At 28.0% G+C, this 16,077-nt stretch overlaps 2 protein-coding genes and 1 non-coding gene across 7 annotated transcripts; 1 reads left to right on the top strand and 2 right to left on the bottom strand.

Moving 5' to 3' along the window:
- Positions 1 to 2,721: 2,721 nt before the first annotated feature.
- On the bottom strand, positions 2,722 to 2,794 carry Trnak-cuu. Its single transcript has one exon. It is a non-coding gene; the product is annotated as a tRNA-Lys (tRNA).
- A 747-nt stretch (positions 2,795 to 3,541) lies between these two features.
- Positions 3,542 to 10,350, top strand: LOC122527898 (uncharacterized protein MAL13P1.304-like). Of its 2 annotated transcripts, none has more exons than XM_043652471.1 (7): positions 3,542 to 3,743; positions 3,962 to 4,280; positions 4,370 to 4,644; positions 4,718 to 4,825; positions 6,226 to 7,575; positions 7,630 to 7,813; positions 7,949 to 10,350. In XM_043652471.1, exons 1-7 carry the CDS (start codon positions 3,695 to 3,697, stop codon positions 10,092 to 10,094), a joined length of 4,431 nt encoding a protein of 1,476 aa, XP_043508406.1. In that variant the 5' UTR covers positions 3,542 to 3,694; the 3' UTR covers positions 10,095 to 10,350. The 2 variants fall into 2 exon arrangements, with proteins under 2 accessions (XP_043508406.1, XP_043508407.1); XM_043652472.1 differs by having other exon boundaries at positions 4,715 to 4,825; positions 6,226 to 7,578; positions 7,642 to 7,813; positions 7,949 to 10,349.
- Positions 10,351 to 10,668: 318 nt separating this feature from the next.
- On the bottom strand, positions 10,669 to 14,883 carry LOC122527902 (small RNA degrading nuclease 5). 4 transcript variants are annotated; one of them, XM_043652475.1, is made up of 10 exons: positions 14,657 to 14,877; positions 13,530 to 13,696; positions 13,287 to 13,465; positions 12,929 to 13,175; positions 12,655 to 12,853; positions 12,365 to 12,590; positions 12,148 to 12,292; positions 11,831 to 12,081; positions 11,348 to 11,741; positions 10,669 to 11,260 (listed from the first exon to the last, which is right to left on the bottom strand). In XM_043652475.1, exons 2-10 carry the CDS (start codon positions 13,650 to 13,652, stop codon positions 10,967 to 10,969), a joined length of 2,058 nt encoding a protein of 685 aa, XP_043508410.1. In that variant the 5' UTR covers positions 13,653 to 13,696; positions 14,657 to 14,877; the 3' UTR covers positions 10,669 to 10,966. The 4 variants fall into 4 exon arrangements, with proteins under 4 accessions (XP_043508410.1, XP_043508412.1, XP_043508414.1 ...); XM_043652477.1 differs by lacking the exon at positions 13,530 to 13,696 and having other exon boundaries at positions 14,851 to 14,883; XM_043652479.1 differs by lacking the exon at positions 13,530 to 13,696.
- Positions 14,884 to 16,077: the final 1,194 nt, after the last annotated feature.

Genomic DNA, 16,077 nt, shown 5'->3' with positions numbered 1-16,077 from the left:
CAGAATAATTTCAACATTCGCAAAATTTGTTCTTCTTGTACATTCTTTGTAAAAGCATGTGCAGATTGTTCGGGACGTTGCTATTGCAACGTGTTTAAATAATTGGCCGATCTCTTTTCGTTTAAGCAATCATATTTGTCGCTGTTACTCTGTATTATGTATGACCTCAGTAAAAAACAGATGGCTCGAAACTGCGAGCGGAACAGTGAAAGAAGAGAAGGAAGTCTGGATACAGATACTTGCATGCAAAGGAATTGATAAAGACAAGCGACTTCTCGGACTTCTTTATGATTCATTCGTATGCGCTGCGTGGTTGAAGAATCTAACAGTTCCCACGGAAGTTTACGTTGAATTCTTACTTCCTGTTTTCCTACTCCAGTTTACTGGACTAAAGTCTGGTGGCCTGGTACTCTGAAAATCTTTTTTTCATATCGCAGATACTGACGATGCAAGTGACGAACTGTTTGATAAAAACAAATCGATTTCCTTTAGGAAATGATATGTTATAAAAGTTGTGAAAGAAGTATTGATTGAAGGAGCACGGGAGGCGTAGCCTGGTAAAATTAGGTCAAAGTACAAGATCCCGGGCTTCGAAGTTGTCCAGGGTCGATAGCACACGCAACGAAATGGAAAGCAGAAATAGTTGACCAGAACGTAGGGATCTCCCCGAGTTACAACAGTTTAAATAAATTCGAGGGGCCAAAAAAATAGGTAATCACATCGAGTGAAAGTAATGTGAAATAAAGTATGTATATACATCAATTTATATGAAACTAAGACACGACTGTTGAAAATTAAAAAAAGGAAACTGATCATTCTAAAACAGATTTTTTTTTTTAATAATGATGGACAATAATGGACTCGAATTTGGGAATAATAAGTTAAATATTAATTTCTGAAATGAAATGGAATCTTAAATTCCAACAGGTCTCAGAAAAGTTATAAAAATATAATAAGTCCTCTCTAAAGAATTAAGTGCAAAAAGTATGAAAAAGAAATTTATTGAAAATTTCATAAAACTATGAAAACGGAGGTCGGTCTAAAAAGAATATAGAAAAATTATTGTTGAAAGTCTATCATTAACTGTATTTTTACTAATTTCATTGTTTTCACGGTATTATTATTTTTCCCCCAAAAAAAGAAAGAGCAAAAAATATTTTTTGATATTATCCTACACTCACGTAGAAAGCATATGCTTGTCCTTGTATATTGAACAACTTTATTCGATCAATAAAGCTTTCTAAGAACCAATAAGTGAATTTATACCTCAGCATGAGAAATGTTCCATTCCATCATGTGCTTTCAATGTATTTCTATGGCCATCGTACATTTTAAGTAGAAAAACTACATCGAATGAAAACTTGCATTGTTTAATTTTAAATTCATAATTTTTCTCTCTCGAAGGAAATACTTTGCATTTCAAAAAAAAAAAAGCAAGAGTAAGTTTATCTTGTGTTACCTTGTTTCCTAGCTTATATTTTCAATGTGTTATGTTTAATTCTAATATTTTACTACACGACTTCTTCATTGTAAATTGTAATATTTTGCAATGCGATCCGATGATCTCGTGTCTTAATATATTGTAACACGAGCTCTCAATTGTAAATCCCAATATTTTGCAATACGAGCCACTAGTTTAAAAATCCGATGTTTTGCAACACGAGCCGATCTGTATTTGGCGATAAAGAGTTCACTGTACTCGCTCTTCGTAAGTAGTGAAGCATCCAGAATAGTCAGACGCGCAGACGATCATAAACACAAAATACAGCATAACAACGAATGGCTCATCTCGGCGTTGCATCAAGTCTACTATTGAGTGTTTCGTGCAAATTCACATTTTTATAAGCACAATTAAAGAAACAAAATTAGAAAATGCATCGTTTCATATATTATGGTATATTTTACTTTGAATATTTTATACTTTCTTGCGTATTATACGCATTTTTCCCTCGTAAACTCATAAACATCCCGATTACAAATTACGTTAAACTGCTTATTAAAATTGATTTACCTGCAAGTTCGAAGATAAAATGCATTTCCCAAGTTTCTAGTAAATTCACTTATATGTATTATTAAAAATATTAAACTATTGCTTTTATTTCTTGCTTATATTATTTAACTGCAGTTTAAAAAAAAATATATCCTTTCAAACATCTATCACATTACTACTAAATGTCCTTTCAGTGTCACAGTTTTAATTTTCTAACTTTGAATAACGCTTTTCTCCACAATTCTGTTCCACTGACGAATTCTAACTAAAGCGATTTCTCTCTCCGAAATGTTCCAAACCGACTCGTAAATATGTATACGTTGATACCCTGTGTAAATTGCTGTAAAAGACAACTCATGTGAATCATTCACTTCCTCTCAATAAGCAACAACAAAAGCTTCAACAACTTTTTTAAGTTGCAGTTGATATCCTAATTCACGATGAGAGACAACACACAAAATGGACCAAATAAATTGCAATGGTGACTTCTAATATTATACGTATATTAAAATGTCGTTTTACATTAAAACTCGATTTAATAAAAAAATCATAAATCATTTATAATTATAATCCGATATTTTCTACTTGATATGAACTATGAACTATGACAATAAATTATGAGTAATTGTATCCGAAAATAAATGCACATTTAATTTATAATGCCACGTATATAAATATTAATGTGATAGTGTAAAAACTTATTTTAGAAAAAAATAAGAAAAAATTAACATCGCCCAACGTGGGGCTCGAACCCACGACCCTGAGATTAAGAGTCTCATGCTCTACCGACTGAGCTAGCCGGGCTTGGTACTAGAGTTTTCCTAAATCTTAATTAAATTTTAAATATAACATTAAAGTTCAAATTTAAAAATTAAATTCATTAAATAAATGTAAATGATTTTATAATATATATAATATAATTAACTCTCAAATTCTTTTATAATACGTGCATAACACTCTCAAATGGATCACCTTCGATCCATGCAAAATATGATTTTCTATTCTAATTATAATATAAAACAATTATAAATTTATAGAATATATTCAAACTATTCTTTTCCTTATATAATGTAAACGTCGCCAGATGATATTTAATATTTACAATTCCGATATGGATTAAAAGTTTCGGCAGTTTCAGGGTAACGCGAATGAGGAATAATTAAAAGAACTTTTACTATACATGCATTTCTACGAATATTATTTGTTACTATAAATATTAATTCTAAATAAGCAAATTATTTTACGCAAATTTAGATAATATCGAAAACAGACTTACAAAAAATATATTGTGGCTGTATTTTTGATCGTTTCGCGCTGACTTGGTTTCTTTTGTTATTTCCCGCACTTTTCACAGTCATTACGAAATAATTTTTTCATCTGTCACGAAATTAAAAGTTTTGTTAGTTCCACCGAGACGCGCCACAAATTTGTAAATTTTTGCACAAATCCAGTTCTATAATAGTTAATTGTTCAAATTGCAAAAGAGAAATTTTTTTAACGAACTTGACGAAAGAATTGAAGCAATACCGAATTTCGTCACTTGGTGGCTCTGAAAACATTTTCTACAGCGGATGTTATGCGCGCAACGTGGTTAAGGTTGAATCTGTCGTTAGTTTGAATTCGCGTAACACGTGTTAATTTGTAATCTCTTGGTGAATAATCTTCTTTTGTACGAATTATTGCTAGCATATTGTTTGAATAACAATGCCACGTTTCGCGAAAGACTCGGATGAAGAGATGGGCGTAAAATCTGGTTTGTATTTTTCATTTTTTAATCTCTGCGCACGCGGTTGACTCACTCAGTTACTGAATGTAACGGTCGATTCAGCGTTAAATATTCTACTTTTGTCAGTTTAACAGTACAAACACTTTGCACAAATACTTATTTTAATGCATCTCGGGGCAAATAATTCATATTTCGCGAGATTCGATTGTATTACTTCGTTTTTCTTCATCTTGCCTTTAAAACAGTAGGCCGCAAGACCCGTGCTCACATCGAGGCAGCATTGCTTGATTCTCCACTTCGTCGTAGCACTCGAAATAAGACAAAACAAAATGAGTCTTCACCAGATTCACCTATAAGCGATACGGGCAATATACAGATTGCAAAAATCAAGAAACGAGGAAGTGCCATGGATAATCCCACTACTGCTGAAAGTCGACGAACGTTACGTTCCAAAATAAATTCTGTGTTCTCTGATATTAATGAAGAATCAGATGTTGGCACACCAACAAGGAAAACCAGAAACAATGCTTTGAATGATACTAATAAGGTCAACACTCGAAGAAGGTACAATTAGTAATTTGTGTGTGCGTGCGTGTGTGTGCATGTATGAATTTATTATTTATAATTATATATTATTTTTTATTGTTGCTCAGTAAATGTTTTACAAGAGCTAGTTCAGAAGCTAAGTCTCCACCAACAACAGGAGTTAGACGTAGTACAAGAGCTAGTTCCATAGAACCTGAAGCAATGACATCAAGTAAGTTAGACAAGCATCAGAGTGAATTAATAAGTACACCTATTAAGACAAGAAGAAGAGTTTCAATGTTACCCTCAGAAGCAACGGTTTTAGAGGAGAAAGAATGTAAAAAGATTGCCGTTGTGACATTAGATCGTACATTATCTAATGTCATTGAAATTAAAGAAACAGGTATATTATATCTTACAGATATACTTAAGTTTTAAAAAATCTAGTTTTCTAATGCTGTATTGAATTTTAAAAGCGGAAACTGTTGATAAGACACTACAAAAGAACGAATCATTGTCAACTTCCAAAAATAAACTTAATGCAAGCCAAAAGAGTATAGATGAGAAACATTTAGAAGATAATGGTGAGTTTAATTATTGTTATAATTTAGTTTAGTATATTATATTAATTCTAAGTAGATTGCAATTTTTGCAAAAAATTTTGCACTTTTTAACTAACAATTCTATTAATAATATTTTTTTAAATAGAAAATAATATATGAACTAACAATTAAATTTACATTTACAACAGTTCAGGAGCCATACAACAATTCTTCAGAAAATCTTTCTTCAAATAGTTCTAATAATGTTGAAGATGTTGAAAAAAATGTATCTGCTGATGATAAAAAGATACCAGATAATGATAAAAATGCACTAGAAAGTAGTGAAACATCTGCAGAAATAGAACTGTCAATAGATAGTGATTCTAAAAAAAAAGACATGTCCATAGAAATAGATTTAAAACTTGATGATTCAAATAACTCAATAGAAAAACATGATAGTCACTCTAATAAAGAGAATCTTACAACAAATATTGACATACAAGATACAAAAAATGCAGCTTCTAGTACACAGCAAACTTCAAAATCTTTATCTGAGTCAGATGAAGAAACAAGCAAATATCCTTGGATTGGAACAAATATATCACCAAAACGTCGACACTCTATACAGTTATTAGAAATGTCAAATGAAAATATTTCTGTCAAAAAAACTAATGATACTAATAATACAATTAATTTATCAGTTACAAATTTGGATGTCTCAACAAAAGAAGAAGATAAATCCGATAATATACAAAAACTAGTTGTAAACACAGAAACAGAATTCATCATTGGCAGTCCATCTAGTGAAAAGTTAGATAAAACTTCTATACAAGTATCTATAAATTCAAGTTCAAATGATAGTATTGAAATTGTGAAAGATACAAAAGATATCAATACAATAGATGACAATAAACCTATAGAAATTGGCACTGAACTAAATGAAACAGAGAAAATGTGTATCAATGAAATTGGCACTGAACTAAATGAAACAGAGAAAATGTGTATCAATGAAAGTAAAGAAAATGTAGATATCGAAATGAATACTTCAAATCTAAAAGAAGATATGAATGAGAATAAATCTGAAGAAAATAATACAAGCCAATGTGTAACTAGTGGTCAGTGTGATACAAAAAACAAAAATGATAATTTAAACATATCAGAAGATGTACGTGAAAAAGATGAAATAAATTATACAGAATTAATTACATTTCCAAAATCAAGTAATATTAATTCGCCGAATTCAGCAGATGTGAAATTAATTTCAAAGCACAAGGATATACATTGTTCGCAAAAGAATGAAATGGATAATTTACCTTCTAACAACAACAATTTGTTAAAATCCTCAGATACTCATACGAACCTAAAAGATTCTGTTTTAAATAATATAAATGAAATTAATGTAAATAATGTGATTAAAAGCAGTGACTCTTCCATTGTTGCAGAGACTCGTGCTGAACTTGTTGAAGAAATGTCTAAAAGGGGAGAACATTCAAAGAATGTTTCTGTAGTGGATGATTTCTGTACTGATTCTTTGGCATTGAAGAAACAATGTGAAAACAAATTAGAATTGAATGGGAAACATTCAGACGTTAATCAAGTGGTGTCTAAAGAATGTCAAGAAAACATGAAAATTGATGATAATGATTCTGATACAAATATGACAAATGTATTTCAAGATATTCTAGCTAGTGAATGGAAAGGACAGGATAACAATACTAATAAAAAACCTATACATTTAAACTCAACTGAAAATGAAAGCGAAGGTGAATGTGATCTTATTTTAGTCGATAGAGAAGCATGGTTAGCTGCGGAAAATCTGAAAACAAATAAAGAAACAAATACTTCTGATTATGATTCGGATGATACTGTTATATCAAAAGCATTCACAGATTTCATGAAAGCACGAAAGAATGAAAAAAAACTTATGGATACATTAAAAGAGGAATACAATTTAAATGATAGTCAAGATAAGTCTTCCAATGCAAAGAAACGAAAACTCATGAAAGAAAATAAAAATAGAAACGAAGAAGGGAATACAATGGAAGATACAGAAAATATTACACAAGATGTAAGAATGTCAATAAATGTAGATAAGAATGTATCTCTGACAAAAAATAGTGATAAACATTCTACTTCTAAGAATAATAAATCTATTCAAAAATCATTGGAAGATGAAAGTTTATCTGAATCATATAAAGTAGGGGAAAAAAATGTATCATTAAATGAACATAAATTGTCAGAAGATGTACCAAAAAAACGAAAATCTCTTAATAAGTCAATACAGAAAGAAGAAACAAACAAACTTGAAGAATTTAATAAAGAAACTGTAGAAAAGAGGAATTCTTTAAATAAATCTAATTGTGAAAATGTAGTTGCATCTGCTAAGAAAAATGAAAAAGATCAGTTATTAAATACTTCTTTAAAGAAAAAAATAAAACCACAACAGTTAAATGTAGAAATCTCAGAAGAATCTGACAACGAATTGAAAAAAGCTGAGTTTAGGAAGAAGCAAGATGAAAGTGATGAAAGTAGAAATATTTCTGATTCTGATGATTCAACAAATAAATCATTGAAAATACCAACATTTTTATTTCGTGGAGTAAGCGACAGTAGCGACGATAATGATGAATCTAACACTATAGATTCTGACATCAAAATGGAATATAATTTTGATGGTTTGGAACTTCCTGAGGATGATGTGCCAGGAGACGAATGTAGAGCATCAGAAACGGAATCGTCAGATTCAAATGATAATGGATCAGATCTTGCAGATTTTGTAGTTGATGATGATGATGATGATGATGATGATGATGATGATGAAGATGAAGATGAAGATGAAGATGAAGATGAAGATGAAAATGAAAAAGAAATTAAAAGCGAGGAGGAGGAAGTTGAAATTGAAAATGATTTAAATAATAAACAGGATGTTAAAGAAGATGAAAAAGAAACAGAAGAAATAATTCAGAAAAAAGAACATGAAAATGACAATAAAAATATCGATGAAAAAGATAAAAGTAAATTGATGGATACTTCTAATATAGAAAAAAATAAATCAAGGAAATCTAATGATTTAAATATATCTCAAACTATTGGAAGTGACAAGAAGAAGAAGAAACTTAAACTAGGTACATCTCAAACAAAAGATGAAAGTGAATTGATGGATATTTCTAACACAGAAAAAAATAAATCAAGAAAATCTAATGATTTAAGTATATCTCAAACTATTGGAAGTGACCAGAAGAAGAAGAAGAAAGTTGAAGTAGATACATCTCAGACAAAAGATGGAGGTAAATTGATGGATACTTCTAATCTAGAAGAAAATAAATCAAGAAAATCTAATGATTTAAGTATATCTCAAATTATTGGAAGTGACAAGAAGAAGAAGAAGAAGAAAGTTAAAATAGATACATCTCAGACAGAAAAAGACGACGAGGAAGATAGTTATACTAATTTGTTTTTTGAAACAGAAAAAATAAAACAAAAACAAGATTTTGGGGAACTTGTAAGTGAGAATATAGAAAAGTTAAACGAGTCCCAATTATCTAAAGTAGAAAAATTTAGAAAATCAATAGAATGTAGTACTCCTAAAATAAATATATCTAAACAAGAAATCTGTGATATTAAAAAACAGGATTCTTCTAACAAAGAAAGAAATAAAAACTTGACATTCAAGGAAAAACGAAATTTAAAGAAATTAGATGATATAAAAGTCAATGAAAGTCTTACTCATAGAAGTTTACCATCTGAATTAATTGAATTAACAACAGAAACAAATCTCTCAAGACCAATGTCGTCTAAAATATTAGAATTAAACAAAGAAGCATTAGTTTCAAAAAATAAGACAACTTGTACAACAAAATGTCTGAAAAAAGAAAAATTAAACGAAAGTGCACCAACACTAAAATTAGATGCTAAGTCCAAGGAAGTTCAATTAATAATTGCTAGTAATAGCAGCATACAGAATGATCAAAATAAAACGGAAAACGAAAACAAAGATGAACAAACAACAGCGGATATAAATGATTCATTAAAAAGAAAATTGCTTAAAGTAGCAGGAAACATATTAGAAAGCGATCGTCATAAGAAACATAAAAAACGAAAGCAATTAACATTTGAAGAAACTCCTAATGTTATTTTATCTAGAAATGACTTTAAAAAAGATAATGATTCATTATTAACAAAGACAACTCAACAGTTTGTTCCTATTACCAATATTGACAATAATGAAATAGAAAAAGAAAATAAGAAAAAGAAAAAAAAGAAAAAGGAAAGAGATAATATCGATGTGCAAACACGAGAAAAAATAAATAAAGAAATTAAAACAAAACCAGAAAGTCGAAATAAAAAAATACATGATGAAATAAAAAAGAAAAAAAAGAAAGAAAAAAAAGTTGAAAGCGTTTCAGATTTTACAAGTGAAAAGAGTAAAATAATAAAGAAAGAAAAGAAAATTTCAAGTTCTTTATCAAATGAGAATGTTTCGAATGAGCAACCGTCTAAGAAGAAACACAAAAAGCAGAAATTATTAATAAAAGATGATGTTTTGCAGCACGGAAAAGTTTCAGTTAAAAAAGTTCCTGAAGAAAACCAGATATTATCAAGTGATATTTTAAATCAGACTAAAAACACGTTAGCTAAAAAATTATCAGAGGAAGAGAGAAAGTATAAATTATTAGAAAATATTGTAGCATCTCGTAAAAAGCAACAATTGAAAGATGCAATGTCTGATTCTGATGAAGGACCAGAAACGATTACATTTTCTAAAGCTCGAGATGATGCGATGGAATTGTTAAAAAGCACTACCGATAGTATTAAAGCTAACAAAGAAATGAAAAAGAAGAAACAGAAAGAGCACACAGAAAAAATGCGGAAACAAAAAGAAATTAAGATTAAAGAATTGGAATCCAAAAATCAAATAATAGAATCTAGTAAAATGAAAGAACAAGGGAAAGGTGCGAAACGACTTGCTGATGATGTACTTGAAAATTTATCGGATGTTCCATTAAAATCAATGAAAAAAAGGAGAATATCAGAAGAATCTTCGACATTTAATTCCAAACCTATTATAAAGGTAAAAAATATGACCGTAGAAGAAGATTTTCTTACTTTACCAAGTTGTTCTGGAAGTACAACTCAATTTAGTGTTATTGATATTCAAACAATTAAAAAAAGCAAGAAAATTCCAAGAATAAGTTCATTTCGGGAAAAGATGCTTGCTAGGAATTCACGACAGCCCGTTTCTGCTTACTTAATGTATTTGAAAAAGCAAGAAATGTTAGGTAAACAAAAGTTTTATAATAAACCATATTAAATTTTTAAAACATTTTGCGTTATATGATCTGTAGGCATTATAAAATAGTTTTAAATATTATATTGGTTACAAAGTTAATATTTAATTTACAGAATACATATTTCTATTTACCTTGCATTTTAAAAAAAATTAATTGTTCCCAAAATTATCTTAGTCTTTATTATTCTAATGCTTACATATCTACTTTTAAAAATTGTTTTCGTAAAATTAAAAAATAAATGACTAAAAGTCCTTTTATTTTTAATTTTTTTATATTTGCGATTATTTTCCATGTCGTAATTGTAATTTATTATTAGCATAAAATAATGTATATTTTTAATATAAAATACAATTGTATTTTTAGTCAAAATCCTTGCATGCATGTTCAATATTACTTTATTTATAGATATACGATAAAGTTAAGATGTAATCCAAAAATAAAACGATATGAATATTTGTTTCTATTTGCAACTCCCAACTTTATTATTTTTATTATTATTGTATGTTTCAAATAATCCATATTTTGATTATATAAAAATAATTGAGTGTTTAATGTTTAATAAAAATTTTAAAATAATCAATTAACAAACAAATTAAATTTAACATTCTCTTTAATTTGATATCCATCTTATAAATGTGTATGTTCTGTTAAATAAATTTTTACATACTGTAAAAATTCTCATTAAATTTACAAGGAGTAAAAAAGTTTATTAATAATATGATATTTGTACATTTCTATAAAATAATTATTGAATGAGAATTAATTATGAGACTTTGTTTTCTAGTTCTTCGTGCTTTTTTTTTACAATTCATATTATTGACAGAATAATACTTCTTTAATAATTTTCTTTTAAATTAGTATTTAGTTATTCTCTCTATAAATTTCTCTATTTTCAAACATGTATTGTACAATCTTCAGATATTTCTTTCTTCAAATTCAAAAAACAAGCACCATTTGCTGCATTATTTTCTCCCGTAAATATAATACATGCCAAACCATTCATTGCCATATGCTGCCATAATTTATGTACCCATTTATTTACAGTACGGAACGTTTTTTGTATTTTATCATTTTTTAATTTTTCTTGTTCTATCTTAACATGACATAAAGTAAAAGCATGCTCCATAGCTATTTGTGAAGCTCGGAGGACGGCCTGTTTATCATTGTCCGCGATTACAAGACGTACCTGCATAACAATAAAATTATCATAATATAGATATCAGATATTATTAATATACGTAGTTGATTTAAGATTAAATACTTGATTGCATACTTGATCGTTTTTACTAAAATTTTCATCATCCATAATATTGATAGAAGAAGTTAAATATTTCGAGTATTCATTCATAACTTCTCCGTTACCCACAATGGCAGCAGTTTTTTTATCCTTTACTACATATTTGAAAATTGAGGTGGCATATTTTTGTATTTCAGTTTTTAATGATCTTTGATCATCTGTCATTTTCTCTGGCTCCATCTTTAATATTTCCATGTTGCAACAGCCAAGTAACACAGCATCTCCAAAATCTACACTATTTGCTAATTTTAATTGTACTAATTTCATAGAAGCCTGTGAATCTTCAGTTGAACAATGGCCAGATATATTTTCTTGTATTCTTTCACCGAGAAATTCTCTCACTAAAGTTTGTAACTTTGATTTTCGATATCTATAATTATATACAATATTTAGTACAATTTGTTTAAAAAAATTTTTATGGGAATATAACTGTAATATAAAGAGGAAAAAATGATGTACCTGTCACCAGTAATATTAAAAATTACGGATGTATCAATGATGTATGGATGCATCATTTTTAACGTATGGAGATCAGAGTTTAAACTTTGTCCTACAAGAATTGCATCTGGAGGAAGCAATTTTCTCAATATTTGTTGAACATCGGACAACGTAGTTGTGACACCTTCTAACATATCTTTTGTTATACCACTGAATCGAGTAAGATAGTCCATGATAGGATTATCCGGTTTTACCAGACTATCGTAAATAATCTGTGGTAAGAATTTAATAGAATTTGTATACCCTGCTTATTCTAATAACTTCAAAATTGAACTTACTTTCATACTTTCATCTACGAGAGATATTCTCGTTAATTCCAATTCTCCACTAGTTGTTTTACACATTTCACAATCCAAACCAATCATTGGAGATCTCTCATTGGCTTCTACATAAACATCTTTTGTCATTATATAATTTCCATATCTAAATATAAAATTTTTGTTTATTTAATGTCTAAATTCAATATTTTAAAATATTTGTATTATTGGTACTAACTTTTTTGCTAATTCTCCTTTCAGTGGAACAGGATAATTTTCTTCTACCATTTGACATAAAGATAAAAGTAATTTTGTACGTGGAAATTTATCAGTTCCAGGAAGACCATATTTTGTTTTAAATTTTTCCGCATTTGTTGATGGAACTCCATGCATTGGAAACACAGTTCGTAATAATTTTATTACATCACCGCTACTACGTAATGCAGCTTCTAATGATCCATATTCTGAAAAATCAAATATGCTATTTACATATTATACAAATACTTTATTATTTTAAAATGCACATACTTTTAAGTAATTTATCGCTTTGTATTCCGGTTATGGGAACAGCTGCAAGTTCTTCTATTACTGATCCTCCATAGACTGTTGGTGTCACAACTTCTACTCTATGTTCCAACTTTGATGTTATATGTGGAAACATATTTTCATAAGCCATAAAATGATATAGAGAAAGTCCTTCAACAACAAGAACCACAGTGTGTGCGACCTTCTCAAAAAATTTGTAATTTGAATATTTCAGAAATTCATTTTTACTATTTTGTATATTTAATATTTACATTACCCTGTTATATTTTTCAAGATGACACCATCTTGTTGGCATATAGGGTGAGTGATGACCATGTAATGAGTACAATAATAAATGTTGTACATCGCTAAGAAAAATAGGAATTCTATCTTCACTTTTAACATTAATAGTTAAACTAGCACTTTCACCAACTGCTTTCAAACGAAATCGTGGTATTGTTTTAAGTTTCTTTTTACGTTCTCTCAATTCTTGTTTTAATTTTAAATAATCATCTCCACTTAATCTACATCAAAAATAATAGTTAATAAAATAATAATAATAATAATAATAATAATAATAATAACAATAATATATATTCATGTATCAAATTAAATATAATCATTTTATTACAAACCTAGGCTTTTTATTAGCAAGCGTATCTGATTCTTTTGTATCCATTTCATTTTCTTTTTTAATAGAATTATCCAAAAATGTTTCTTTTAAATCTTCATCACATGGACGTTTACGTTTTACATTTTCTTCCATAGAAATCTCATTGCTGTCTGTATCATTTGATTCATCTAATATTGTAGACTAAAACAATATTTATCATATAAACTTTACAAATATAAAAATATTATAACTTAAGAATACTAACAGTTTTCTTAAGCATTTTGGCTTCTCTATCTTTATCATTTAATTTAGTTATTTCCAGAAGTGCAGCCATCTTCTTTTTCTTTTTTTCTATTCTTTGTAATTGTTTTGTTGTTAGATTCTTCATGATATTTCTTTTTCTTGTATTTTTTGAAAAAGATTATCAAGCACCTTTAAAAATACAAGTGACAAAAATTTGCACGTAAATTTATAAGTCAGATTAAAACATTGATTACTATGTAAACATCAATAAGAGGTTTACATTGTTTATAAAAAATAATTTGAAATTTAAAGCAAAAAGAAGATAGAAACATAAATTTAATGATATATATATATTTTTAAAGAAAATTCCTATACAACATAATAAGACAAAATAAATTATAGAATTGAAATATATTCTATACTTTACATTTTCTTGACAAGATATATGTATGAGGTTACATGTGAAACTTAGCTTTAATATTAAAAATAGACTATCAATTACAATTACCTCAAATTCAAAGAAATTGAAGGAAAAGAAAAAAAATTTAAATAATATTTGAATGATAAACAATGTCAAAGAAATGTTATACATCTCTGTGTGAGAAATGTAAATATGAGAGTTGAATATAACCTTTTAAAAATAAATACATTTGCTTATATAAAAATTCAAAAACAAAGTTCTTGAATTTCATGTGACAAGAGTTAACACAATAATCAAATTTGATGTTCACTACAAGAATGTATCTATATTATAATAAGAATTATAATAAGTTTTATCATTTTCCTCCCCATTACTTGGTTACCATCCATTGTTAAATACTAAAAATGCCACTTGATAAACAACACAGCATATGTTTTTATAGAAATTATACACTGGATATAACAATATTGGACAAAATATTGTTTCATTTATTTCAGTTGCACAAATTAATAAACGTGTTTAAACAAAATAGCAGAAACATAAACTTTGGCGATCTGCACGTGTATTTATATTATGCAATTTCTTAAAATTGTTTACATAATAAAAATGTCAAAGTGAAACAAACTTTAAAATGGAAGCAAAGATACAATATCTATAGCAGGTAATTCACATTTTGTTTGTATTTAATTAATATTTGTTATAAAGAATTTGTTAAAAAGAAATAATACCATTGTTGATTGTAAATAAGGTTATGTTTTCATTGCATTTTCTTCTCAAAAAGATAACTGTGTTTAGAAATGTAATTTATGTAATACACCCACAATTTCTAACTTGATATTCTTGAAACCATAAATAAATATTAATTACAAAGTTCAGAGTTTTGTAAACCGCAAATGTTGAGACATTAAAAAATACATATTACTTTTCTACCGTGCAACATACGCCGCTAGAGGTCAGTAACTGATTAATTACAATAAAATTGTATCGATTGAAATGGATTGAAAATATAAATTTAATATCTTCTTAAAAGAAGATATTTTTTAAAAGCTTTTCTTTTTTTTCTAATACGAAGATAAATCTTTGTTTCTTTATTAATTTAATGACACCTTTTGAAAACAAAATGATTTTCCCTATATTGCAATATAATTGAATGAATTATGATTGGATTATATACAGAGAATAATAATGTTGAGATTTTGTATTCTAGACTTGTTTCTTTTATTTGAAAAATATATATCTAATTCATATGCCAAATTGTATGCTTTGAAATGTACACAAGAAACATATGTTTCTTTCTTTAATCAGGAATGTAATGACAAGCATACTATACAAAAATTATTTTTAATATTTTGTTTTCGTCCCACTATTGTACTTCAATTTTTATTTAAAATCGTATAAATTGCAACATGAATATTCCTCATTGTAATATATTAAATAATCTGTTAAATTTTTTAACAAATTCGAAAAATTTAAAAATATTAATAAACAAATTGGGAATATATGTAAATAAATTTGATGAAAAAAATGAGATTATTGCAAAATGTTAACTAATATAATTTAAAATCATAAAATGAAAGTTTAAAGTGGAAACATTTTAATTTTAGATCTAATATAAATCGATATATCGCTGTCGAGAAAGATCGTAGATACGCTACTGCCAGAGAAAGCGAGTATTCACGACAGTGACACAAGCATCCAGTTAGGATGTTACATATACGTATATACGAAAGAGATCAAAAGATTCTAAGCGTGTACGATTATGCGCTTTATGCATCGGTGTGCATTCCCCACCCGCACGGTGAAAACATATTTTTATCTTGGATCTACTTCTTTCTTTATAAAGTAGCTCGCTGTGTATTAACGCGGAGTGCTTTTCTATACTGGGTGTCTGCTATTTTTCCTACTATAATACAATCGTGTAACTTAATCGTAAGCTTAATTCAAATGTTTTTAATACATATGTATATTTTTATTCAGTTTATTGTAATAATACAATTATGGAACACAAAATTAATATAATAATACAGTTATGCGACATATAGAAAGGACGCCTAAGGCCTTAAACAATAATAAAAATTCATCTTCACTCTTCACAATTTATACAATTATACAACAAAATTTGATAAGTAATTTCTATTCAATTAAAGCG

The sequence above is a fragment of the Frieseomelitta varia genome, unplaced genomic scaffold (assembly GCF_011392965.1).
Source record: "Frieseomelitta varia isolate USP_RPSP 00005682 unplaced genomic scaffold, Fvar_1.2 scaffold_238, whole genome shotgun sequence".
Taxonomy (NCBI): domain Eukaryota; kingdom Metazoa; phylum Arthropoda; class Insecta; order Hymenoptera; family Apidae; genus Frieseomelitta; species Frieseomelitta varia.
Note: the sequence above shows the minus strand (reverse complement) of the source record. Positions and strands in the feature narration are given on the sequence as shown.